Source organism: Ceratotherium simum, chromosome 19 (assembly GCF_057802395.1).
Source record: "Ceratotherium simum simum isolate JZ-2026a chromosome 19, ASM5780239v1, whole genome shotgun sequence".
NCBI lineage: Eukaryota > Metazoa > Chordata > Mammalia > Perissodactyla > Rhinocerotidae > Ceratotherium > Ceratotherium simum.
This window is the reverse complement of record NC_141918.1, coordinates 8,129,255-8,157,155: the sequence shown is the minus strand read 5'-3', so window position 1 is coordinate 8,157,155 and position 27,901 is coordinate 8,129,255. Positions and strand designations below refer to the sequence as shown.

The 27,901-nt window shown below is 36.4% G+C and overlaps 1 protein-coding gene across 10 annotated transcripts in view; it reads left to right on the top strand.

Moving 5' to 3' along the window:
* Positions 1–27,901, top strand: part of IBTK (inhibitor of Bruton tyrosine kinase) — a 129,669-nt gene that overhangs the window by 8,563 nt on the left and 93,205 nt on the right. For 8 of the 10 annotated variants that reach the window (XR_015555216.1, XM_087443818.1, XM_087443821.1 and 5 more), the window contains exons 2-10: positions 828–1,524; positions 6,816–6,912; positions 15,649–15,773; positions 18,961–19,071; positions 20,629–20,799; positions 22,303–22,420; positions 22,510–22,690; positions 24,978–25,101; positions 26,947–27,124. Coding sequence is in view for 9 of the 10 variants with exons in the window: in XM_087443818.1 (XP_087299944.1) it covers positions 1,204–1,524; positions 6,816–6,912; positions 15,649–15,773; positions 18,961–19,071; positions 20,629–20,799; positions 22,303–22,420; positions 22,510–22,690; positions 24,978–25,101; positions 26,947–27,124 (1,426 nt within the window). In the remaining variant the exon portion in view is untranslated. The other 2 variants (XM_087443819.1, XM_087443822.1) reach the window with 2 other exon arrangements.

The following is a 27,901-nucleotide window of genomic DNA, read 5'->3' as shown; positions in this document are numbered from 1 at the left end:
AGGCTGGCCCCAGATTTTTCTCCTTTTTTGTCTTTAAATTTTTTGTATGTGTAGGTTTTAAACTGATTGAATTTATTAATCTTTTATTTTATGTCTTTTGGATTTCAGATCATACTTAGAAAAGCCTTTTGTGCTTTGAGATTATAAAATAGAGTCTTCTATGTTTTCATTTAGTGCTTTCTTGGTGTCATTTTTATGTTTGTCTTTGACCCATCTGGAATTTATATTGATGTAAGTTATAAAATAAGTATCTAAAGTTATTTTTTTCCAGACAGCTATCTAGTTGTTTTGATATCTGTTGTTTGATTATCATTTCCTCCTATGGTGAAGGACTTTCCAGGCAGAAAGAACAGTGTTAGCACAGTGCCTGGCTTTTAGTGAAAACTGAATGATGAGAGTGTTGGTTATTGTTGTTGCGGTGGTGGATGGTGGTCATGATGATGATGATATAGTTTTAAGGAGTAAAGGTTTGGGATGGGATTCCTATAAAGATGGTAGATTTAAGTGTATTTACAGCTTGTGGGGACATAGCTAGTAGAGTGTAAAAATACAGGGGGAGAAGCAGTGAAGGTTCTGGAAGGAAAGAGGTGGACTCCAGAGTACAGGCACAGAGGTTAACCTTAAACATGAGGCTGGAAAAAGAGAGGTGAAGATAACTGATGTAGATACAGAAAACTGTAGATGTGAAGGTGAAAAGTTGATAGACTCATTTTTTTTTTCTGAGGTAGGAACTTAAATATGGAGGTAGTTGCATTATAAAGTGCTTGAGGAGAGTGAGAGATAATTTTGTGTTTTTTGTTTTCTCTTCCTTTCCCCTTCTTTTATAGGTCACCCTTGCAATTATGGATATTTAAAAGGATCAGACAGTGTGGAGGGGGAGTTCCCCTCCTCACTCCCCCTTGGTGCTTGACTCCAGGAATAATTAATAAACTGTGGAAAGTTTTTTTTTTAACATAAAGAACTTGTATTTGATATAAACTTTATAGAGCTATTTATAATTTTTTGATTTAAGTGCCAAAATAAATTGTACAAAGATATATAGTTTTATACTATTGCCATGAGGATTTAAATTATAATCCTAAACAGGCCATTTATTCTCTATAAATCTTTCTGACTACCATCTTTGTGTCCTGGCTTTTTCATTTTTTAAAATTAGTCTTAACTGACTATTCTGAAGAAGTAAACAGTATAAAAACAATCAGGATGAATTCTTCCATCCCTGACTGCACATCCAAGTGTCAATCTCTGAAGCATGCATTGGATGTCCTTTCTGTGGTAACAAAGGGGAGTGAAAACCAAATTAAGGCCTTTCTCTCCAGTCATTGTTACAATGCTGCAACTATCAAGGATGCCTTTGGCAGAAATGCCCTCCACCTTGTTTCCTCTTGCGGAAAGAAAGGAGTGTTAGATTGGCTTATTGAGAAAGGAGTGGATCTGTTGGTGAAAGACAAGGAGTCAGGATGGACAGCTTTACACAGAAGCATTTTTTATGGACATATTGATTGTGTTTGGTCTCTATTGAAGGTAAGTGTCATTTGTTTATTTAAAACTATTTGGCCTGGCATATGTTTTTCTTAATCTTTTTCATACACCCCACTTGACTTTCCAAAAAAAGATTTGAGTTTGTTCTTACAGTTGTTGGATATCTTTTACTATTGTAACTTATTGTTAGAATTCACATCCCATATATCCTTTTTATTTAAACTTTTTATGATGTAAAATTTTAAACATATACCAAAGTTTACAGTATATCATGAACTATTGACCAATTTTGTGTTATGTATGTCCCCACTGACTTTCTCCATCCCGTATTATTTTGAAGTAACTCCTAGACATTTTATCATTTAATCAGCACTATGTATCTTCAAGTATTTTTAAGAAATATGGTTTACTTTTATGTAACTATATTGTTAGCTACTTTAAAAGGGCACTAGTTATTGAAATACATAACTTAGGGACTCTGTTTTTGAGTGGTATATTTATTTCTTGTTTGGCTAGGATAAAGTGTTTATAGTTCTAAAAAAATTTAATAATTAGAATCAGCTTGATTTATTTGAAATTTCATTTCCTGTCAAGTAGATTAAATCTAGGTTTGTTGTACTGTATAGCCAAATAATGAAGTGTTTTGAGATATACCCCAATGTCATTTCACTAATGATTACAAATTAAAAACTCACTATTAGAAGTCATGAATTTTAAATTGAACAATATTCTTTTGTATAGGCATTTTGTCATGTTTGTGCAGGACCCAGAGAAGAACAAAATGGTCCTGTCTTCAAGGAACTTGTGGTCACATTAGGGAGCTTATCTTTGGTGTCTTCATCTATTTTTGACTTTTAAAAAATTATTTACATAGTGGTCTTTATATAGTAACATTTACTGATCAGAATAATTTTCAATATATATTAATGTAAAATATCCTTTTTTGGAACTAAGCTAGCTAGGTTTACTACTTAATGAGTCATCTTGGACAATTAAATCTTGAACCTTGGTTTCATCTATGAAAAGAATAAAAATAGTACCTTCTTTTTTTTTCAGGGAGTTTCAGTGAAGCTTTTCTTAAGTTTGTTAATAGTACTGTTAGTTCATCTTAAATCTGAAAGCTTTGGGTATTGGTTTAATTCCCTTACTGTAATCTTTTTTATAGAGAAAGCTTGGTTAGCATGAGTTAAAGCATCTACCAGCTCTACTCCTACCCTTTCCCACCTCTAAAACCTTAGCTTTTTTCCAGTTTCTGCCAGAAAATGGGATGGCTAGCAATCCTATCAAGCTTGAGAGGTCCTTGGATTTTCTGCTATCCTAGGGGTTTCCATTCAGGTCTCAGGATTTGGGACTTCAGTTTGAAATAAGGTCTGGCCTGAATTTTGGACCTTCTCTTATTTTGGGGTTTCATTTTGCTTTAGAAATCCTCAATCAATTTCACCACTTTGACTAAGAGGAGCCAGGAAATTGTGCCTTGGGCCGCCTTACCCTTGGCTTGACTGTCTTTTATCATCATCGGAGTCCTTCTAATCAATGATAGATACCTAACAGGGGATGCATTCCACTGATAAAATTTTCCCACAGAAAATTTTATCCGTTTAGTATTCGCGTCATAAGCTATCTGCATTTGTTTGGTACATCCTTCTTTCCTTTGGCCTTTCAACACTCCTGTAATTGGAAGGGCTGCAGTGATAGGGGTGTTCATGTCAGTTCCACTTCTGATGAAAACTGTAGCACTTAAGGTATTATGGATTGGCAGGAAGAGACCATACACAAATACATATTTTAAATGAATTGCATTTGATAAAAACTTTATAGCTATAAAATTTTTTAATTAAGTGCCAAAATATTCAATAAATATACACCTATACTATCAATTCTCAATAGCTAAAGATAAAAAACCTTAGCAGAAACTTGTTGTCTACCAAAAGCTAGAGTAGAGACAGCATATCTTATGCAGGTTTTCTCTGGCTCCTTGATTGCATGACAGTATGCATGGCTGGCAAAGACTGATTATGCTTGTAGGTTCCTGCTCTATCTATTATCGCTTTACCATTGTTTTTTAATACTGGTTTACTTACATTACTATTCGGGAAGAACTTGCTTTCATTTTCCCCATTTGTAAATAGAATTAACTGAATCATACAGTTGTGTGGATGAAATAATATACTATTCGTAAAGTATTTGGAACAAATTTTTGAGTGCCTGATATGTGCTAGGCAGTAATCTAGGTGCTAGGAGTATTGTAATGAGCAAGACAGACAGAATCTTTTTTTTGTTTGAGTTTTTATTCTAGTAGGAGGTAGACCAAAACCAAATAATTAAATAAACAAATAGGAAAGTGCTTAATAAATATTGGTGTATTAGAGTTCTTTTTTCATGCAACACAAGCCAACTTCGGTAACCTAAGCAAAAGCTATTAGAGGGATATCAGATACCTGACAGAATAGAGAACCAGGTCACAAACCAAAATAATGCAGTTATCTGTCAAATTATAAACAATAAACAAATCTCCTCAAACTAAAGTAGAATAACTATAAACTAAATAGAATAACTGATCTGAAGTCCCACCGCCACCTGTCCCCCCCACCATTCCCGGAGATAATTAGATAGCAGGACCACTCGTTTATTAAAACTCTTCCTAGTTTTTGATGTTAAAACCATGTCATTTGAATATAAAATGCTTATTTTTCTGTTTTCTCTAGTAGGAGGGCACCTAGTCAGTTTATCCAAAAGTACTATCAAAACTTTAAAGACTAGGCTTGAAAGAAGGAGAGTAGAATACATTCCTATTTTACCCCACTGGAAATTATGTAGTCTCAAGCTTTTGTTCCTGACTTTTTTGGCAGTATATGAGCAGCAGTAGCCAGAGAGCCATATTAAACTCATTCAACTTAGCTCTTAACGAGTTTGGAAAGATTAGAGCATCAGATGCTTTATGTTATCTTGGCCTCATCTCTTATTCCAGCCACAGCTGTGGCGACCAGTTGTGCACAGGCTTCTAGCAGCTTTGTGTAAGTGTAATCTGCACCTTGTTTCTAGTATGTACTGCATGCCTCTTATTTTATGCCCTAGGGCTTGGCACTTATGCGTGAGCAGCCAAAAGTACAGGAGAGTTAAATCCCCTATAGAGCAACTCTTGGTTAATGAAGAATGGGAACCAGTGGTAAATACTTCCCCCTTTTATCCCTTGACTGGACAATTATTCTGTGATTTATTTTATAAGGTTCCCAGAATATCCTGGCAGGATCACGCACAAGCTTCCTTAGCAGTGGCCTACTCGATAACACATCCTTGTATTTGTTTTTCCTCCGTTCTTGATTTACTCTCCTGCTCCCTCACTACTGCTCTTTGGAATCTCTTCCCAAGGAGATTACCTGTATGCCAGTCTTTATCTTATGCTTTGCTTTTGGAGTAGACAAAACAAATAAAAACAGTTCTCTGTATTTTCGGAAAGACATCTCCAATAGTATTACCAATGGTTTTTAGTGGAATAGCTGTCTAAAGTCCATCTGCTCCTTGTTGTAGAGTGTTGGCATGAAATGCTCAGGCTTATAAGCCTGGTATATGCTTAGATGCTATTTTTAAGCTAATGAATTTACCTGCTGTTTTGGGATATGTAAAGAGTTGATCTTTACATATAGACTACACACTGGTCCTACTACCTTTAGAGTTTAAGATGAGCATATTAGAAAGTGTCAGAGCCCACCATATCTAGGGAGCTCTAAAGGCAAAAAAATGTCCATAGTCCTTTATGGAGTTGGGGCTACTTAGGTAATGCAAATGTATGTAGTCTTACTAGGGTCTGGTTGGTATATATAAAGTTTAGGACAAATTTATAAAACTGGCAACATAAACTCTCCAGGGATCTAAGTTTCTGGGATCCCATTTGTCAAATTCATAGCTTGGAACACTCTGCCCTGAAATCTGCCCTTCTTACTCTTATAAAGGCCAAGTTCAGGTCTTCCCACATGGATTTATTATATCTAACTTTTTAAAAGTAGTAGGCTACATAGAATTTTAAATTTATTAAAATCTTAGATCACTTCTGATTTTGAGTTTGCTTGTTAGCTCACTAACTTGAGCATTTTTTGTTCTTTGACAATCCTTGTGAAATCAAGTATTATAACCATCTGGAACACAATGAAGTTAGAATTGATTTTAGTTTATTAGGAATCCATTGTTACAAGGTAAGAGATTTCTCTTTCCTAAGTAACCCAAACCAGGGTATTCCAGCATACCACAGTTAGAATTTAAAACTTTGTGGTTCATCTCAGCCTGTAACTACTCAGGTAAAATGTGTATCTAGACAGGAAGTGATGATTTGCTCCAGTTAAAATAGAGATAAGTCTAAGTAATTGTTGAATGTCCTATTAAACTATCAGCAAATACTACAAGTTATTCTTGAAAAGGAGTACATTTTACATTTAAAAAACTTTGATGAAGTAACAATAATATGAATTGAATATTGCTTTCTGTCTACCCCTGCCCCCCATTATATTTTAAAAGACAAAAAATGTGGTGGTAGGGGTAGGGTGTGCCTTAAATAAGTGGGACAGAAAATGTTCTGTTTCATGTTTGAATTTGAATTGTGGAGATATAAAACTACAGATTACTTTAAATTCATCCTTAAAATAGACATATGCACATTCTTAGACTTTTTTTTTAGATACAGTCTCACTATACGTGATTTATAAGAGGCCATAATTAAACAATGCTATAAAAATTTACGTAGAAAGATGAAAAAATATGTATCACAAATATAAATAAAAGAATATAATTGTGTTAATGTCAATAAAAGATATAAAATTCAAGGCAAAAAGGGATGGGGTATAGGTGATCACGTTATATTCATAAACAGTAAGTCCTAATGTAAGTTTTGTTCTACCATTGCCTTGAGATCTTTACAGCCGTTACCTGGACATGGAGTATGGCTCTTTAAGTACAAAGTGTGCACGTGTGTGCACATGCACACATAGACACAGGCCCAGAGCTAGGGCCTTCTAGGCAACCAGACTTGCCTTACCATGGAGAACTTCCACACCTAGTTCATTTTGATTTTAAATGTTATTTATTTTATTTTCTCATATTTTCTGGTCCTTCTCCTTATTCCACCAAGAGGATATTTGGTTTTTCTTAATTTTCTCTTCTGTGTGTGAGAAAAGAATGTGTGTGAGCATAGGAGATAATTGTTATTAAATGTTTATTTTTTTTAATGTATTTATGGGCTTGATCATCTGATTTTTTGATATATAAGAAATTATTGATTATAGATATATGGTTAAAATATATATATATACACACATACGTGTTTTTTCTTTTTTTTTTTTTAGCATGGTGTTAGTCTGTATATTCAAGATAAAGAAGGCTTGTCAGCTTTGGATCTTGTAATGAAGGATAGACCAACTCATGTAGTATTCAAAAATACTGGTAAGAAAATTCCACAAATATATTCCATTAAGGTACAGCTTAGAAAATTTTAATGAAATTTTATTCTTATTAAAATACCTGAGAAAATTTATTTGTGTGTGGATATCTGCAAAGAACTTTTACTTTGGTATATGTTGGTTATAATTTTGGTTTTCTATTCAGAACACTTCGATTTATTTTGCATTTTTCAATTTTAATCTGTATTATGTCTATAAGAGTAGAAACACAGCCTAAAGTGGGAAGGCAGTTAGAATTGTAACTACTGTAAAGTAATTAATGTGCATCCAGAAAGTAACATCAGCATTTGAGGTAGAGGGATAAAGGGAGAGATTCTTCTACCCACACATATCCTCTAATTTCACTTATCCCTCCAATTTGTTTGTCCTTTGGACTTTGGAAATGGAAATTGGTGAAAAAAGAGAAGAGATTTAAATGGGGACACTCTATAATTTGCGTTTTCCTAGGAGCAAGCTAAGTAAGGACACATTCCTCATTTTTATTTCTAATTTGGACACTATATTGCAGATTACAGTTATAATTCCATTCAAGAACTTTATAAGCCTTCCAAAATAAGAATAAAGATTTATGACATAGACTTAGCCGTGATTAAGTTTTATCCCAGTTTAATAGTTATTACCCTAATCACTAGTGTGATTTTGCATCTATCAAGAGCAAACTATTGAAAGTTAATGTTTCTACAGGAACAGTAACTAATATCACATTTGCTTCATTTAGAACTTTTATATGTATGTATTAATAACGTCTTATATTTAAATAACTATATATTATTTTTATGAATACTGAGTGGATATGGCAGGTGGTATTTTACTCATTTGGCGGTTAAACTTTAGCTGCTAAAGAAACAAGGGACAAATGTTAGATTGCTTATATTGAGACAGGTGCTAATTTGGATTTTCTGATTTCTGTTCCTAGAATTATTTAATATATTAATAGATTCATAATTTAAAAGAGAGCATTGACCTTAAACAAATAGACAGCCAGTTATTTCCCCAGCAAAAATGGGTTTATTCGAGATTAGTAAAGAATTGCAGTTTGGGTCTGCAACCATGGCAAGCCAGTTGTGAGTCCCCCACAACAGGAGGAGAAACTTTTATAGAAGGGAAGAGGAATTTGGGAGGGCATTTGTAAACAAAGAGTTTGAGGCATAGTGACTTTTCATGGGCTGAGTTGTGACAGTCTCTCATTGCCCAAGCTTCTTGCCAGTCACGAAGAGGAAGTCTTTCTTCCTTTTGGGCTCTGCAGTTGACTTAGGGCATGAGGTCTACTCCTTTTGGCTTCCTGACTCCAGTTTATCAAAGTTTCTGTTTATTAATTTTCACATTTTCCCCTTTTGATCAAGATCTTTCTCTGAAAGCATCGCTGATCAAGAGTCAGGTTTTTTCAGTTTCAGCAGCCTTTTGTCCCTCGATGCCAGGAAGGACATTTCCTGAGTGTCACGCCCCACATTGGAGGGCAAGTGCATAGATTGGAAACCTATTGTGGCCACATTTGAGTAACAGGGAGTGGTAGGAGGGAGAACTCTCAGCACTTTTTATCTCAAGTCCATTTGTTATCAAGATCATAGGCATTAGAGATCATCTGAGGTATTATGTCATCATCACAGGTTTGGCAGACAAACTTCCAATAGGCCTGGTCTCAATAGCTTAGGAAAGCTGTTTCATCAGATGTTGTCTGCTTCAGTTCCGGGAAATCTTTACTTTCAGGTCACCAGATGATGTGCATGTCCAGCCAGGGTTTGGTGCTTTCTTTAGGTGTGTCACATGAATCCAAGACACTACTCCCCAGGGTTTTGTTGCACAAGAGTTAGTTAACAGTATCTGATAGGGGCATTTTCAGCAAGGTTCAAGAGTCCTGCTGGAGTTGTCTTTTCCATAGACAAAATCTCCAGGTTCCAAAGTGTGATGCTTAAGGTCTTCGTCTCCCTGGAGTGCACTGTGAAAAGACTGCTCTACCAAAACATGGGTTTTTTAAAAAAATTTTTGTTAACAAATAACTCCTTCTTTTATTTATTTTTTATTTTATTTTTTTACTGGGAAAGATTTGCCCGAAGCTAACATCTGTTGCCAATCTTCCTCTCTCTTTTTTTTCCCCTTCCCCAAAGCCCCAAAACATAGTAGTATATTCTAGTTGTAAGTCCTTCTAGTTCTTCTATGTATGCTGCGGGCACAGCATGGCTACCGACAGTCGAGTGGTGTGGTTCTGCACCCGGAAACCGAACCTGGGCTGCCGAAGCGGGACGTGCCGAACTTTTAATCACTAGGCAATCGCTGGCTCAAAACATGGTTATTTATTTATTTATTTTTTGAGGAAGATTGGCCCTGAGCTAACATCTGTTGCCAGTCTTCCTCTTTCTCTTTTTTCTCCCCAAAGCCCCAGTACATAGTTGTATATCCTAGTTGTAGGTCCTTCTAGTTCTGTGTGGGACGCTGCCTCAGCATGGCTTTATGAGCGGTGAGTAGGTCCATGCCCAGGATCCGAACCGGCGGACCCTGGGCCGCCAAAGCGGAATGTGTGAACTTAATCACTACGTCACCGGGCCGGCCCCAAAACATGGTTATTTTTAATAGAAGCAGTTAGGCCTTTGCAATATTGGAATATATCTCCTTTTATCAGCTGTGGATCAAAAGAGGCAGAAGTCAAGTGCATTGGGCATCCTGTGACTGTCTCAAAGGGTGAGAATTTATGAGTTCCAAAGGGAGTGGATCTAAGATTTAGAAGGACCAACGGTAATGATTTTGGTCAAGGTATTTGAAGGGTCTCTAGAAATTTTGCCAATTGAGTCTTAATAATGCCATTAGTGTATTAGACTAACCAGAGGATTGAGGGTGGTAAGCACAGTGAAAATGTTGCAAAACTGGCCAAACAGTGTAGACTTGTCAAAGTACCTGACCAGTCAAATGGGTTCTTTGATTACTATAAAGTTTGAGAGGAGTTCCCTAGGTAGGGATAATCCTTTCCAAAGGGACTTTAGCCACAGAGAGGCAGTAGACTGTCTGCAAGGGAAGGCTTCAGTTGAGCGAGAAAACATACAAACCGTGACTAAAACATATTTTTATCCATGAGACAGGGGAAGTTGTATGAAATCCATTTGCCAAACCTCAAATGGTCCATTAGGCAGTTTAAAATGTTTGGGAGCACTACAAACAGGCTTCCCTGGATCGTATTTTGGACAAGTGAGGTAGGTCCTTTTTGTGGCCTTGTTAATATTTCCCCACCAGTATTGATACATGAATGTTACCATTTTTTCAGTAGATTAAAAATGCATGTACAGTGGTTAGGAGTGGGAATTTTAGAGTCTTTGGTAGGACTGGGTTGTTATTTGGTCCTAACCAGAGCTTTTTCTTTTTTTATGAACCCAACAATTATTGAATTTCCAATCTTGTTTTTCCTCTTCTGAGGCCAATTGTTGGGCTTCCCTAGTCAGTTTTTCTAAGTTATCATTTGGAGAAATATCCCTTTGGAGCATGACAGAGGCTTGGCTGTTGTTGGTTCCTTTAAGTGCTGCATTCCTTGTGGAAATGTCAGCAAGGTGATTTTCTGTAGCTTCCAGAGAGTCAGGTTTAGAATGCCCCAGAATCTTAGTAATAGCTAAAGCAGCAGATAAAAGTATAGCATCCAATAATTCCTGAACATAGGGGCCATTTTTAATTTTATTTCTGCTGGAAGTAAGGAAGTCACGTTCCTGCCACAGTATTCAAAAATCATGAGCTACTCCTAAAGCATATCTACTATCAGTATAAATATTGGTAGTTTTGCCCTTGGCTAAAGTACAAGTGTAAGAGTGTATAGTTTAGCCTGTTGGGCCGAAGTAGCCATAGGTAAAAGGGCTGCCTCAGTGATATCAAGAGGAGTTGTAATAGCACACCCAGCACAGTATTTGCCGTGGTCACTCACTTTTTACATACGAACCATCAGTGAACCGTGAAAGATGCATTACCCAAAGGAGTTTCCTGCAGATCATTATGAGGAGTCAGGAGGTGATCTCTCAATGTTAAGCAGTCATGAGGGACTTCGTAGGTAACGGAGGGGAGAAGAGTAGCAGGGTTAAGGTTATTACAATGTAAAAGAGTTATATGAGGAGCAGTTCACAAAAGGATTTCATAGGAGGTGATGTGGCTGGCTGAAATATATTGAGTATGATGATAATTCAGGAGGGCTTCCTCTGCATGGGGTGCAAAAATGGTTAAAGGGGATCCCATAATGATTTTCTCTGTGGCCTTAACCAAAAAGGCAGTGGAAGTAATGGCTCTAAGGCAAGGGAGTATCCCTGTGCCCCAGGGTCCAGTTGGTCAATGGTGGTCCCTATGTTTTTGGATTAGTACCCTAAAGGCATTCTTTTCCCTTTCATATACAAAAAGGAAAAAGGGAATCCCACAATTGGCATGTCCAAGGGCAGGTGGATTCATCAAACTCTCCTTTAAGGCCTTAAAGGCTATGTTATCTGGTTCTTCCCATAAAGTTGGGTTGGGGTTATTGTTCTTTAGTAAAACATAGAGGTTTGGCCATAAGAGACAAATTTGGAATCCAATTTCGGCAATAACCAGTGAGCCTGAGAAAACCTCGCAGTTGGCACTTAGTTTTGGGTTTTGGGGAACTTAAGATACCATGAAGCCCGTCTGGATCTCCGTGTAGCCCTTGTTGTGATATCAGATCCCCTAAATATCGAACGCGGGTTTGGGCAAACTTTAATTCTCTTTGGTGACCTTATGTCCCTTTAAGGCTAAAAGCTTTAACAAATGGATGTTGTCTTTCTGTAAGGAGATTTGGGAAGGAGAGCAAAGAAGCAAATTGTCCACAGGTTGCAACAAAGTAGACCCCCTAGGGAACTTTATATCATCCAGATCAGCCTTCAGGATTTGTGAAAAATAAGTAGGGCTCTCAGTAAAACCCTGGGGCATCACTGTTCAGGTGAATTGTTTTCTTTCCCAAGTGAAGGCAGAAAGGTATTGACCAGCTTCATTAACTGGAATGCTAAAGAAAGCACTTCATAAATCAATTACAGTGAAGAATTTGCTTCTAGTGGGAATGGACATTAGCAGTGTATGAGGGTTAAGAACGAACAGGGTGTTGAGGGATAACAATGTTGTTTATTGCTTGGAGGTCCTGTACAAACCTCTGCTCTTGGCCCTTGGGTTCTCTTACAGGTAAAACAAGAATGTTTCAGGGACTAGTACAAGGGATGATGAGGCCTTGAGCTTTGTAGTCCTCTATTATGGGCTTTCTACCTTGAAGGGCTTCTTTACTTACAAGGTATTGATTAATTCTGGGGAGAGGTTTTGAATCTCTCTGGGGTCTATTTGAATCTTTTTTTTTTTTTTTTTTTTGTGAGGAAGGTCAGCCCTGAGCTAACATCCGATGCCAATCCTCCTCTTTTTTTTTTTTTTTTTTTTTGCTGAGGAAGATTGGCCCCGAGCTAACATTGGTGCCCATCTTCCTCTGCTTTATGTGGGACGCTGCCACAGCATGGCCTGACAAGTGGTGCTTTGGTGTGTGCCCAGGATCCGAACTGGCGAACCCCGGGCTGGCAAAGTGGAGCATGCACAGTTAACTGCTGCACCACCGGGCTAGCCCCGTATTTGAATCTTGATGAGAGGTGTGCTGTGAATTTTACCAATATCAGTTGAAGATTTTGCCCATAAGGAAGGTGAGGTGGTAGCTGATTCAGTAGGGACAAATGATCAGTGTTTAGAGAATCAGCTCTAGTACCGTCAGACAGAGCAAATAAAAGATGTCAAAAGGTCATTTAATTCATGTGATTGATTGTTTTGATGGCTGCTGTCAAATTCTAGAATTATTTTCCCTTTCAGGAGAAAGAAATTCAGGCATGATACTTTTCTAAGAAGTCTTGGCCTAATAAATGAATAGGGGCAGAGGGACTAAGGACAAAAGGGTGTCTCTCTCTGAAAGGGCATAAACAAAAGGGAATAGGTTCAGAGACAGGAACTTTTTGAGATTTATTAGAAATCCCCACTATTTCAACTGTTTTAGTACTTTGAAGTAGGAACTGCTTTATAGTAGTGGGGTTGAGCACTATGTGTGTGGCTCTGGTGTCAATTAGGACAGAAAAAGATTTATCTCCAATCTAGATAAATGTTTCTCCAAGCTAAGAGGAAGGATTGGGTAAAGCCACTGTAGTTTCTCAGAGCCCCATCATTGAGAATTTGGAGGACATTTGGTAAGGCTGGTTAGAGGGCTCAGGGTGCTTGAAGTGCCTAAATTTGTTACAGTCTCTTCTCCAGTGTCCTGGCTCTTTGCAATAATAGCAGAAACTAGGAGGATTTGTGTTTCGTTTAGGGGCCTTCATTTGCTAGAGTGAAGATTAAGAATTTTAGCAGTCTTTCTTTTAGGTGACTTGTCTAGAATGCGAGAGAGTTGGTTTGCCAGATTAACTAAATCTGGGGTGGATATAGTTTTCCATTTTATCCTGGTCCTTTTTGCTAGAAGGGAAAGGTCCTGGTTCAGCCCATTAATAAACATGGAGTTAAAAGCTACCTGGGTGGAATCAACATCTGAAGGAAGACCAGAATTTTCTTTAAAAACAATCTGAAGTAGATTGTAATAGTCATGAACAGGTTCATAGGGTCCTTGTGTACAAGCTGACTTTTGTTCCAATCAACAGGCTTTGGGAAAGCCCTAGGAATAGCTGATGAAGTTGTCTAGCGATTGCCTGAGCCTGATCATACAATGGGTCCGTGGGTTGGTCTCACGGTTGTAATTCTGGAGACCTTTCAGGATTTTCCCAATTAGCCGTTTTCATCCCATGCTGCGCCTGGCCTTCACTGACAAGCATATGAACTAGCTGATACAAGTCAGAAACCAGGTTGATGTGTTTGAATGACTATATTAAATTCTTCAGCAAATCTGTGAGGATCTTCGATTTCTTTGGGAAAATCTTCGGCTATGGCTGAAAGTTCAGCTTTAGTCCAGGGAATATAAGAAATTAAGGGTTTAGCCTTTGGTTCTCAGAAGGCTTAATTTTAAAGGGACAGGTTCTGATAGGTTCAGAGGAAGAAGGAGTGGGGAAAGTTTCAGGGAAAAGGAGGAAGTTCGGCAAGAGAGTTAGTATGAGGGAACTGAGAGTATAGAGGAGGTGTAGGCTGTATAGAAGGGAAGGAGGAAGATGGTGCTAGAGGTGGGGCCTGAGCATGAGGAGCTGAGAGAGAGGAACATGACGGTGCCAGATGCTGAGCCTGAGACTAAGAAGCTGGCGAAGAGGAACATGAGCTTCAGAAGCCATTTACGTTTATTTAATCGTTTGTTTGCCTCAATTAATCTTAAAATTTTACTTTTCAGAGAAGCAATTTTAGACTCTTGATAACATTTGGAAGCCTCAAAATACCAGTCGAAATAGGCGTTCCATTCAGTTTTGGAAATTACAGAGCTATGGTTGTCCAATTCGGTTTTAAGAAAAGTATGTTTGGGGAGTTCAAAAGTTCCCCACAATTGCCATGATATTCTAAATTACTTTTGGTTAATCCGTCCATTTAATTAGAAATGCGCATCGGGAATGACCTTGGTTTTTAAACAGAAAGTCAGCTGGGGTCCTTGTAGGTGAGGGCACCCTCAAAATATTTAGATAACTGAGATTCCATTTCTTAGAGATTTTTTCTAAGAGCAAAGGAATAATTCTCAAATAGCCTAAACAGCTCGAACAGCTTAAACAGCGTGCAACTCAAAACAGCTTCAACAGCTCAAACAGCCTGCCTGTATGCTTAATACCAGCCAGTTCCAATAGAACAGTCCTATTTCAGTAAGGAGCATCGAAGGTTGATCAGTATAGTTCCAGGAAACAGTCTGCTCCCGTGGAAGTCAGGCCAAAGGCTGGACCCGCACAGTTCCAATGAAACAGTCCAGAGGTCCAACCAAAAGCTAGCACAGTTTCAGTAGAAACAGTCTGGTTCCAAAAGGAATCAGACCAAAGGCTAGCACAGTTCAAAGAATCAGGCTGAAGTGCCACCTGAGTACTTGCAGACAAACAAGGCCTTAACCAGAAAAGGATGAAGCCTTAAAACAGATAGTGAATAAAGCCTGGAGAGCTTCAAAATGCAAAGAGCACAGAAGCTTGGATTCAGGAGAAAGACTTAACCCTTAAACTCCAGTGTTGGTGACAAAAATAGCGAGCTCAATGGGCTTTGTTGTGGGTACTGCATGTGTTTTGCTCACCAGCCTTGGAGTTGTTAGGGGTCTTTTCTGGATCCCTGGAAGGGCCACCAAAATGTTGACCTTAAATAGACGGCCAGTTATTTCTCCCACAAAAATGGGTTTATTTGGGATCAGTAAGGAATTGCAATTTGGGCTCTGCAGCCATGACAAGCCCCCACAACAAAGGGAGGAGAAACTTTTATACAGGGGAAGAGAAAGTTGGGAGGGCTATTGTAAACAAAGAATTTTCATTGGCTGAGTTGTGACAGTCTCTCATTGGCTGAGCTTCTTGCCAGTCAAGAAGAGGAGTCTTTCTTCTTACTGTTTGGCTCTGCTGTAGAGGTAGGCTAGGAGAGCTCCCCCTTTTGGTCTCCTGACTCCAATTTAATGAGGTTTCTGTGTATTAATTCTTCACAAGAGTGTTGGCATTATCTTTCTAAATATGGTAGTTAAATTAGTTCCTGTAAAGAGTTATGTTTGAGGTAAACTAATTAGTACAGTAGATCTATAATTGACCTAAACTGATATTTGTTTTAAAATATAAAAGAATATAAAAACGAATTTTCATTTTAGATCCTACAGATGTCTACACTTGGGGAGATAATACAAATTTCACCCTGGGTCATGGAAGCCAGAATAGCAAACATCATCCAGAGTTGGTGGATCTGTTCTCCAGGAGTGGGGTTTATATCAAGCAGGTATTTTGAAGTGCAATCTGAGTACTTTTAGAGATTAAAAAGAACTTTTGTATTTGATAGCTCATCTTTTCATTTGGATTATGTTAACTTTGTTGAAGGTACAATAACATATTTGAATGAAGAAATTGATCAACAGAACTTTTCTAATTCTATTTTAGATTTTGTTAGCCTTAATCATATTTGGGTTGTGTAAAATACCGTAAAAATATGAGATGTTTGTGCAAGCAGTGTTAGAAATTAGAAAGCACTATACAGATATTAATTTAATTTTTAAAAGGTAGAGCTTCTGTTGATTTTCTAGCTTTAGTTTCAATTTAACAAAAATTGGAGTTCTTCAGGTTGTTTCTCAAGTGAATTTGTTGTTGAAATTCAGTGTTCTTAGTTTTCGGTAAGTATGCCTGAGTTAAATATAAGTAATTGTAAAATTTTAATTTATATAATTGTAAAGGTTTGGTCTTTAGTCTTTTATCATTATACTGGGTGATATCTTCTACTACCATGAATTTTGCTGCTATTGACATACTCATCTTTCTCTGTAACACTGTGTGTGTGTGTGTGTGTGTGTAATTTATATCCCTAATCTCAGCCTTTCTCTTGAGCTTCATTTCAGTTGTACCCTGGACATTCTTTCAAAGTGTTTAAATTTAACATGTCTGAAGTGTTATTTTTGCCACCTGTAAATTTTCTCTACTTAATTTTTAAAGCTATAAATCTCAGTTTGTGAATCCTGAGGATTATACCTCAGAATATGTCTACTGAGTTCATCTTTGTCTCTTTATTTTCCTGGTGTAATGGTTAATATCATCACCTTTCATTTCCAAAATATTTGGATGATAAATTATATGGCCACCGTATTTAGGGCCTTGTAGAACACTGTTTTTCCCACCAAAAGTCATTACTAATGGATCACAACTAGCAGTGTTTAAAAAGTGAAATAGAAGAGTTAAACTCTGAAGAATATTAAATTTTGAGAGGCCAGGAACAAGAGCCCATATGGGAATGAAGAGTGATAGAGAAGTAGGGAGTAGAGAGTGGTATGAAAGCCAGGAGTCTGGTGGGCCATTTACGTAGACCTGGAAGGAACTTAAGATAATGAAGGGACTTGGGATGGACAGGATTTATAAGCCTGGTATCAGAGTCTCTAGTAAATGTGAGGGAGATGAGCAATATGGTAAGCAGTTAGAGCAGGAGTGGCAAATATATGTGTTGCACCCACCCTCACCTAGTCCAGAGCCTTTGGTAGATATTGCTAATCAATCACAGCATGCTCACGCACTCGCTTGCTTACTCTCTCTTTTTTTCTCTGTATGTGTGTTTTAAACTGAGCTTGAACAGGTCCTCAGAATCCTCCTTAAAATGATATTCTACCATTTTATAGACATTTTTCAGGAGCAAGGATTTTTACACAAGAGTGAAGGAATAAATGGTGGCTGATTGTACCTTCAGATTCTAAGATACATGTGCTGTAGAAGATCTGAGCATATTTTACTCGGTAGGGTTATGGATGAAAGAGTACCCTCAAAGAGAAAGCTACGTTTCAGTTAAGGCAAGGAAGTGAGTGTATTTTGTGAAGAGATTAAGGATGTAAGGGATTTTATGTACCACAGAATGAGGGTTGAAGCTAGCACTATGGACAGGTTTGAGGAAAGAAAGCAGTGTAAATTTCAGTCAGAAAAGAGGAGGCAAGTTAATGGGAATATTTACTGAGCACCAATTATATAGAGAGCCCTATTAGTCACTGAAAAAGGGCTGATTCTGTAGTATAGTACCAAATGAATTAACTACTATAGGACAGAGATTATTAATATTAGCATAATATATTCCCAAGAATTAAGATGAAAATCCGTGATCAATTATCTCCTTAAAAAATTCAGAGGTTTTAAAGTTGGAGGACTTAAACTCTGGAATTGGTTGTTTTATAGTAGAAGTCAGAAATTGTAAAATGGCATTTTAATATTGAATATAAAATTGAACAAAATGTATTATTTCTGGTTTTACAAAATGATTTTTCCCTTACAGATTCTTACTTTGTATTACAAATTAGAATATAATCTTGAGTTTTATTTTTAGACTTTTCAGGTATTTGTGGTACAACTAAATGCGATAATGCCTTCTTGCATTACTTAGGATAGGCACATGTATTTACAGAACTTGGCAAGTGGTTTAAGGATATGTATAAATAGAGCTTGCAATTCAGCTTATAACTGTCTTATTTTCCAACGGACTTTGACTTTCTGGAAAATAATTCTAGGATTTCTTTATTTCTTAATCATCTTTTTATATCCTAAGTTAGAAATATTTGTAGATGGTATAAGAAATATAAATGCAAATAATTTTTAGAAGTAAGAGAAAAGGATTTTTAAATAGTACTAGGGTAAAATGATATATTGAATATTAGATGCATTGAAAAATAGCAAAATGTGGCCTGGGGGTTAGGTATATAAATATATGCATGTTTAAAACTGGTGTTGGTTTCCTGTTATTGCCTTCTGCTGATGCAGTCAACCATTTCAGTACCTTTGTCTTCTGGTAAGAGTATATGTGTATCAGAAGGCAAGGAGTATGTTGGGAAGGAGGCCGATAAGAAAGGAAGTGGGGAAGAGAGAAAAACTTGAAAATAAATATAAAGTTATTTAAACCCATATAATGATATTAAAGATATATTACATAAAATCAGAGGTATAAAAAGGACATACTGTCTACCCTCCTCCCCATGAATAAGTGATGTTATTGTTTTAAAAAATATTCTTAAGGCATTTCCGCTATTTTCTTTAATAACGTATATCACTATTTTTAATCTTTATGCTTCATATTGCACTCTGCTCAATTCTTGCTGTTTGGATTTTATGAAATTGGAAAACAACTGGCTACTACGTTTTGCAGTTTAAGACTTAAGATTTGCATTTTCCTTTGTTTAGACTCTTCTGTGGTAACACATGCTTAATTCCTTCTTTGTTCTTTTTCCCATAGTCAGTGTTTTTAGATATACTTTTAAAGTAAAGCATATATAGTTTTAATTTTTATTACAGAAAACTTTAAACATGCAAAGTAGAGAGAACAGTATAATGAATCCCCATGTATATATCATATAGCTTAAACAATTAGTAATATTCAGTTATTTCTTTTTTATAAAATAAAGGATATTTTATTCAGAAAAATTTAATAATATTCTCTTGTTTTCCTTTAGGTGGTGCTTTGTAAATTTCACTCAGTGTTTCTGTCTCAGAAAGGGCAGGTTTATACCTGTGGTCATGGTCTTGGAGGACGGTTAGGCCATGGAGATGAACAGACATGCTTGGTAATTGAAATGTCATTACACAGTTTAGGTAACTGCAGTAAAATTTTGATAAACTGGAAGTTTCAGTTAACTAAAAGAAAATTTTTTTAACCATCTATAAGGAGAAAATAATATAATAATTGGTAATAGATTTTAAAAACTTGATTACTTTCCTAGTCTTGGAGGACGTTTAGGCCATGGAGGTGAATAGACATGCTTGGTATTATGTTTAAATGAAAGAATTTAGATATGATGCAAAATTCTGAAGCATCAGTGAAAAATTATACTTTGTTTATAGCAAATATTGAGTCAGGAGAGTATATAAATAAGCTTTAAGATATTTCCACAGGTGAAATAAAAGAAAGTCAGACTGGGGCCAGCCCAGTGGCATAGTGGTTAAGTTCGTGCACTCTGCTTCGACGACCTGGGGTTCACGGGTTCAGATCCCGGGCGAGGACCTAGACACCGTTCATCAAGCCGTGCAGTGGCGGCATCCCATATACAAAATAGAGGAATATTGGCACAGATGTTAGCTCAGGGCCAGTCTTCCTCACCAAAAAAAAATACTAATTGTAAAACCCTTTTGCTGAAGCAGTCTACATTTTTATTTGTTTTTAACTTCTCATTACAGTACTTGTGGTCTAAAAATTGAGCCAGTGTTTTCATAGTATAATCACAAAATTGACTCTCGTGCTACTAAAACTTAGTGCTACTTGGAAGAAACCTAATAATTACTACATACAAGAAAATTGCCTCGCTAGGTTATTTTTAAGGTAATTTTTTTTGAAATGACTACTGGTATATTTATCATCCATTTAAAAAGGAGAGAGAGCTATGATAATAGTTCCCATTTTTTGAGGGTACATTATATTCTGGGCATTGTTAAGCTTGTCATGCAGTATCATTGTCTTGACTTAGGCCTCACAACAGCCCTGTGAGGTTAGAGGCATTATTATCCTCGTTTTATACACAATGACAATAGTAATATTAGCAATCAGTTATTGATTGCTTACTCTGTGCCAGAGACCGTTATCTTTCATACTTACCAATTCATTTACTCCTTACACTAATCCTACACTAATTTATCCTCTAAAATACTATTATTATTTTGTATTTAGGTGAAGAAAATGAGGTACAGAGAGGTTAAGAAGTTTCATTGAGATCAAATAGCTAGTAAGTAGCAGAATTAAGATGTGAACTCAGGACAGAGGACACCATAGGAATATGATATTGTATGTTTGGTTAGTCACTGAAGGATGCATCAATTCCTGTATTTTTATTTATTTCTTCAATACACTCGTGAATACTTTGGCTGAAGAGTTCCGTTTATTCATACCAAACGAATTTGCACTTGGTGTATAAGGGCTTAAAAATCATTTGTTGAATTATTTTATTGAAATGTCTTACGTATTGTTATTTTACTCATAAACCAGTGGCCATATCCTATTAAACTCATCTGCCCCTTGCTGAATTGTAGAGTTTAGCTATGATAGATACAGGATGTAGCATCATCAGATTCTATTTGCATTTCTAGGTAAATGGTTAATATATTATACTAAAGTTAAGTTTATTTTGTAGGTCCCTAGGCTTGTGGAAGGACTGAGTGGCCATAATTGTTCCCAGGTAGCAGCTGCTAAGGATCATACTGTTGTATTAACTGAAGATGGGTGTGTTTACACATTTGGTCTAAATATTTTTCACCAATTGGGAATTATTCCTCCACCTTCCAGTTGTAATGTACCCAGACAGGTAAACTTCTCTTTTTTAAACAATGAGGTGACTATTTGCTGTAAAACCTATATGGACAAAAAGATGGAAAGTATTGACAGCAACCTATTCTACTTATATTCAATGGTATATACTTTATTTTTCACAGGGGAAATTAAGCATAGTACAAATTAACATTTGTTTAGAGTAAGAAAGAAAGCACTTGGGAAATGAGGCACCAAACTGCCTTAGATTCAACTTTTAAGTATTCATAAGCAGAGAGAGGGATCCAGATTTTTTGGGTTTGAAACTTAAATAATTTTGAGACCCTCCTTAAGAAAAAGTATGAAGTTTATAAACACAAAATGGGCCATGCAAGTGAGGCACCCAGAAGCCTAAGCTTATTGATGTCATGGTAAATCTGCCTCTATATAGAAATCACACCTTCCAAGTTTATGTCAGGGGACATAGGTCCAAAAGCCACTGTTCTTTGTTCTACTTTCCCCCTCCCATTTGCACAGCTACCACCACCAGTTACCTTTACTCAACTTCAGGGACCTTGTACACAGAACTGAGACTGGTGCTCTAAATTAGTATGTCAATAGAATCATCACCCACAACAAATGTGTTTTCAGCTCATAAAATTTTGCATTTTAGATGTTAAATTTCTTCACTGGTTTAATCCCCTGGATTTAAAATTATTATTAGGTATACATTTTTTATTAATAGGCTTTTAAATCCAATGCTTTCCCATTCTGGATGACTAATGACTCAATAGGAATTAGCTCAAAATAATTAGAGGTAGTCTCCAATCTGTGGTACTTTTTAGAAGATCCATGTTCTCCAACCAACTGTGGAATTTGTGTATATTTAATCAGTTTGTAAACTTCTTTAGGAATGGTAGATTTTACTCCTATTTTTATTCTCGTTGCCTGCTTTGGAACTCTGGTTTGATGTGGACATATCCAGTATTCTCAACTGGGGACAGTTTTGCCCCTCCCACCCCCCGAGTTATTTGGCAATGTGCAGAGATATTTTAATTGTCACACCTGGGGGTAGGGGTGGGAGTGGTGCTATTGATATCTAGTGGATAGAGTCCAGGGATGCTACTAAACATCCTACAATGCACAAGACAATCCCCCACATCAAAGAATCATCTGGCCCAAAATGTCAATAGTGCCACTGTTGAGAGACTCTGGATATAGCAAACTTAAAAGTACCATACTTTATAATAAGAGTGAGAACGCCTGTTTTGTATGTTGCTTGTTAACAAAAGTTGAATGATTTGGTTTTTATACTGTGTCAATTTTTTATATGTTAAAACTGTTGATTTAAAGTGGTTGCATCAAAATGTCTTGTGCTCCGAGAAGAGTTGGGGTCTCAGTATTAGTGCTGAGATCTGTTAGTGATGACTGCCATTAGCACTTGAGGGGGCACTGGCAACAAGTATGCTGTATTTGCTACCCTGGTCTACTGGATCTTTGTAAAATGGTACTAGTTCATAGATTTATAATAAACCTCAGTCTTACTTGTCTTTTTTAATAGATGCAGGCAAAATATCTGAAAGGAAGGACAGTCATTGGCGTAGCAGCAGGCAGGTTTCATACAGTGTTATGGACTAGAGAAGCTGTCTACACTATGGGACTAAATGGTGGACAACTGGGTAAGAAATCTTTGATGACAATATCTGAAAAATAAATTGGATTCTTAAAACAGATATTTTGTTATTTGTTTATTTGTATAATCTTTTAGGTTATTTACTAGATCCCAATGGAGAAAAGTGTGTAACTGCTCCTCGTCAAGTCTCTGCCCTTCATCATAAGGACATCACTCTGTCTTTGGTTGCTGCAAGTGATGGGGCCACAGTCTGTGTTACCACAAGGGGAGATATTTACTTATTTGCAGACTATCAGTGCAAGAAGATGGCTTCTAAGTATGTGTATTTCTGTGAGAGAAACATGACTTCAATAATAGTTTAACTCTTCCAGCAAATATCTGAGTATCAGCTTTATGCTGTGCTCTGAAATATCAAATGGAAAAAATTGCAGGGGAAAGTCGGAAAAAGTCAGTTTTGCCTTTGATGATTTTAGTCTTTTGGAAGCATCCAGTGAATATATGTGAAAGTTGTCTGTAAGTTGTAAAACAATATTTCTGAATTATGTTTAGCTTATGGTTAAATATGACATATAAGTTTCCTGATTTTATGCTTCAGGTGCACAGAACCAGATTAATCATAACTCTTGGTTTGTGACACAATCATCATTGGTTCATTTGTAGCTGCTTTTATATTATGCACTTATTTATTTTTAAAAAATAGTTTATCGTATACCGTGGACCGTCAGTCCAAGTGTTTATGCCTACTGGTACATTTTTTATCTTTGTACGTGTGTAGCCTGTTGTTATCTGAAACATGTTATAGTAGCTTGCAGTAAACTAGCAGTTGGTTGGCTAATCAAAAAGTCACTTGAAGGAGCCGGCCCCGTGCCTTAGCGGTTAGGTTCGCGTGCTCTGCTACTGGCGGCCCGGGTTCGGATCCCGGGCACGCACTGACGCACCGCTTCTCCGGCCATGCTGAGGCCGCGTCCCACATACAGCAACTAGAAGGATGTGCAACTATGACATACAACTATCTACTGGGGCTTTGGGGAGAGAAAAAAAAGGAGGAGGATTGGCAATAGATGTTAGCTCATAGCCGGTCTTCCTCAGCAAAAAGAGGAGGATTAGCATGGATGTTAGCTCAGGGCTGATCTTCCTCACACACACAAAAAAATGTCACTTGAAGCAAGGAATCATAAAACTAAGCTTTAAGTATGGATAAGTCCACCAATTGGAGGTCCCTGTCTTTTGTGCATAAACTCTACTCATAGTATATCACCTGTGATTTCATTTTGAATAATTTAAGGAGCAAGTGCTTAAAAACAATTGTAAAGTACGTTAAATATAGAATCCTATATTGTTCATATTTTCAATTTTATAGTTAATCCATATCTGATTTGATAGCAGTTTTTTGCTACTCATTTATTGTGTCATTCCACAATGTTCAACTTTGATAGAAAACATTCTTTTTAGACTAATATTTCATTGGTTTCTATAATATTTCATTATATTATATAATTATAGTAATGAATACAAGTAGAGAACCAAACCTTTGAACAAATAGAATTCCTGGAAGAGTATAGCTCAATTAGTGGCAGTAGTAGTATGTAGGAATTCTAGAGACTAGCCATCTAACTTTTAAAGCAATCAGGGATATAAATTAAAATTGAAATGCAACAGATGTGCCTTTGCTAATGTAAATGAGACAGTAACTTCATAAACAATTACCATCCATGAAGTTAGCTCATAAGCAGAAAATGTCAGCCATTAATTTGTCACAACTTTTCTATATATAACAAAATTGGAAGGTTATCAATTATAGGTCATATTTCAGTTTTAGAAACATCAAAATGTGAACATACGTGTTTCTTAGAGCTGACTAAATAGATTTTTTACTGACTATGAGGTGATTTGTAGGATGTTAAGTTTTATTTTTAGTTATTTATAAAACTTGCCGTGATAACATTAAATTACATAAATATGTTACATCCAAATTTTCACTAAGAAAATTCTTTTGTTACAGATTGTTACAACATAGTAATTTTGAAAAGAAAAAAGATTTGTTTTGAATGCAGGCCAAGTATCTGAAAGGGAGTATCACTGGAGTATCAGCAGGCAGGTTTCACATAATGCTATAGGCATATCACATATACAGATATGAAATGTGTAACAAAATGGCTAGTGGATCAGTTATTAGCAATACTGATGATTTTTCTGGTCGCTATCTGTTTAGGGTTGTCCATATTTGAAATTAAGGATTTCTAGTTCATTTTCAAAGGGTTTAAAATTTTCCTTTTCTATTAAAATGCAAATACACTTAGGAGCTTTTAGCCTTATCAGTTATTTAAACTAGAGTGAATGTATGCATTAGCAAGCGAGGCTTTAGATATTTGATGTGTGTATCTGTGTGGGTAGAGGCGGTTGGGATGGAAGGACTTACTATAGAAAGAAACAGCCATCGGGTACGGGGAAACAGAAAGGAGGGATTAAGGATACTGAAGGCCAACTCGCCTTATTTCACCTTTCCCAAAATCACCCTAGGTTATTGTTTGAATAGTGATTTCTTTAAAATTGAGCATGTGTATTTTAGAGAACACATTAATCTGGAATTTTTTTTCATGCAGACAGCTAAACTTGAAAAAGGTTCTTGTGTCTGGGGGGCGTATGGAATACAAGGTTGATCCTGAACATTTGAAGGAAAATGGGGGTCAAAATATTTGCATTCTTGCAATGGATGGAGCTGGAAGGGTGAGTATATATATATATATTTATGCAAAAGTGTAGTAAACTTGTTCTCAGTTGATTGCTGTAGGGGACCTGATAACATGGAAATGCTGTGATAGTGACAATTCCTATTGACTTTCTTTTCTTACTTATTTTTGACATCCAGTACTAATTTGTATGGAGCTGTTATTTCAAAGAAAGTATGATGACATTTAACTAATGTTGCGCAGTACTGCTTTGTGAAACTAGTTTAAAATTTCATTTACTGTGCTTAAATTGGAAATAAGTAAGGGATTTTGATGGGTTATTTGATATGTATGTGTAGTATTGATAAATGATATTGAATTGCATAGATATAGCTTATATAACTAGTCTTTTAAAAAAGTAAAAGCTATGCAGGCAATATTAAAAATTCAATGTGTAATGGGAAAATTTTCCCCAGATTTAGTTTTAAACAAATATATACACTATATATATATATGCAGAGATTATAGCTGTCATATATAAAAGATAATGTATTTCTAGATCACTGTATAAAGAATCTCAGCTCTTTTCATTTAAGGAAGTAGAGTTCTAATTTTAGTTCCTTGTGCAAACATACATTTCTCTAATAAAATTGTTAATTTAAAAATTATACATTAGTAACACAAAAATTTTACACTTTGGCTAGCAAATTTTACACTTTACAGAAAATTTCTGCCTTTTGCTTATAAAATAAAAACATACTGTAAGAATGTTTTCTGAGGCTTATAAAGTGCCATAAAATTTGACATTTTAGAAATTGAAGAATTAATCATAAAGCTCCACCTACTGGTGTATTATGGGCGTAAAACTACAGTTCGTCATTTTAATACGGGGAACTGTATTTAAGAATTAGAGCTGGAATTTGTACTAATGGAAAGAAGCAGAGGCATGGAATTACATAAAAAATTGAGTATAAAAAAGCATATTTGACTTTGGGATATGTTTCACATATTAATATGGATCTAGCTTATACCTCTGGTTATTTACTGCCCACAAAATTAGATTCTTAACTGTGAAAACCAAGCTCTGAAGGAATCGGTCAATCAATATAGTGGTTTTTTTTTTTTTGTTTACATAACTTCTGAGTGACTTTGGCAGGTACCATTTTGTGCTTTAGTTTTCTTCATTATGAGGGAGTTGAATTTTAAAAATCAGCAGTATTAATTTTTCAAATGAAATCTTACTTGAAATGCCAATATATGAAGCAGACAAAAGGGTTTCTGCTCCACATCAGGTGGACTGGGAAGCCTAGCACCCCATCTCTCATCATTCTCTCCATCTCTGAGCAGCAGCCACTGAGCCATTTCTCAGGAATGGTAAGGTTTGCAGAACCACTTGGTAGCCTTTGAACTCTATGATGATTTTTCTGCTTCTAAGATTTTGTTTTGTTTTGTTTTTGTATATATTCGAGTTACACATACATCTCCGTTTTTTCTTGAGAGTAGAATTTGAATTTTCATAGGGTGATTTTCATTCTTCTTGTAAATAAATGGTACTAGAACAAGTCTGGCATCTAAGTTTTAGCTTGAGGATTTTTGGGGTTGTTTTTAGCATTGTAGCAGATCTATTTGCCTCAAACAAGTAATACTGAAAATTACCTTTTTGTGAGAGGTGTGTCTTTGAAGCATTTTTAATGCTTCATGTTTGCTTGATGTACTTTTTCTGAAAGACAGTTCTTTAAAGTCAAATTGACTTTTATAGTATTGATCTTTTTCTGTGGAAGAATAAACATTGAAACATATTAATCAGAGCTTTTATTTTAGAGACATTATCTCTTGATTTCTGTTTTTGGTTGTTCAGATGCTATATTGCTTTATATTCCAAGGTAATTTGGTTTTGTTTTAGGTATTTTGCTGGAGATCAGTCAGCAGTTCTCTGAAGCAGTGTCGATGGGCCTATCCACGCCAGGTCTTCATTTCTGATATTGCTTTAAATAGAAATGAAATTTTATTTGTCTCACAGGATGGAGAAGGGTTTAGAGGGAAATGGTTTGAAGAGAAAAGAAAGAGTTCTGAAAAGAAAGGTCAGTTCATACATGTAAATGGCACATAAAAGTACCTTTCAGTTAACCTTTAATTTCACAAGTATTTGTTATTAGGTTTAATTGACAAGTGTTAAGTTTACTTTTAGGTCTCTTCTTTTGATTTTGGTTTGTGTGTGTGCAGGTAAACAGGGAATTCGATCCACTGAAATCTGGAGTTTTCAACCTTTTGTCTCTCTTAATATACCCTGAGATCATGATATCTTCGCATCAGTAAAGATGGCTCACTGCTAATTGCTGGCCTTGGCTCTAGGGGCAGGGAAGTGTAAAGTTTAAAAAAAAAAAATTCCCAGATGCGGGGCCTGCTCACTGGCATAGTGGCGGGCTCTGCTTTGATGGCCCCGGGTTCGCAGGTTTGGATCCCGGGTGCGCACCAACGCACCACTTGTCAAGCCGTGCTATGGCGGCGTCTCATATAAAGTAGAGGAAGATGGGCATGGATATTAGCCCAGGGCCAATCTTTCTCGGCAAAAAGAGGAGGATTGGCAATGGAAGTTAGCTCAGGGCTAATCTTCACCCCCCCAAAAAAACCAAAACAAAACAGAAAAAACTTCCCAGATGGTTTTGAACCATCTTCCAAGCTCTTTTTTTCCGCCTCAAATTGAGAATTGAGTGGCTTATGCAATATTTTTGTTTTGTTTTGTTTTGTACATACTTGTGTATATAAAATTAAAGTTTTACAAGGTACATCTCGTGACTTAGAGGAAAATCTCAGGAAGAATAAAGTTTTTGTGTTCATTGGAAATTTTAAAAAGTACA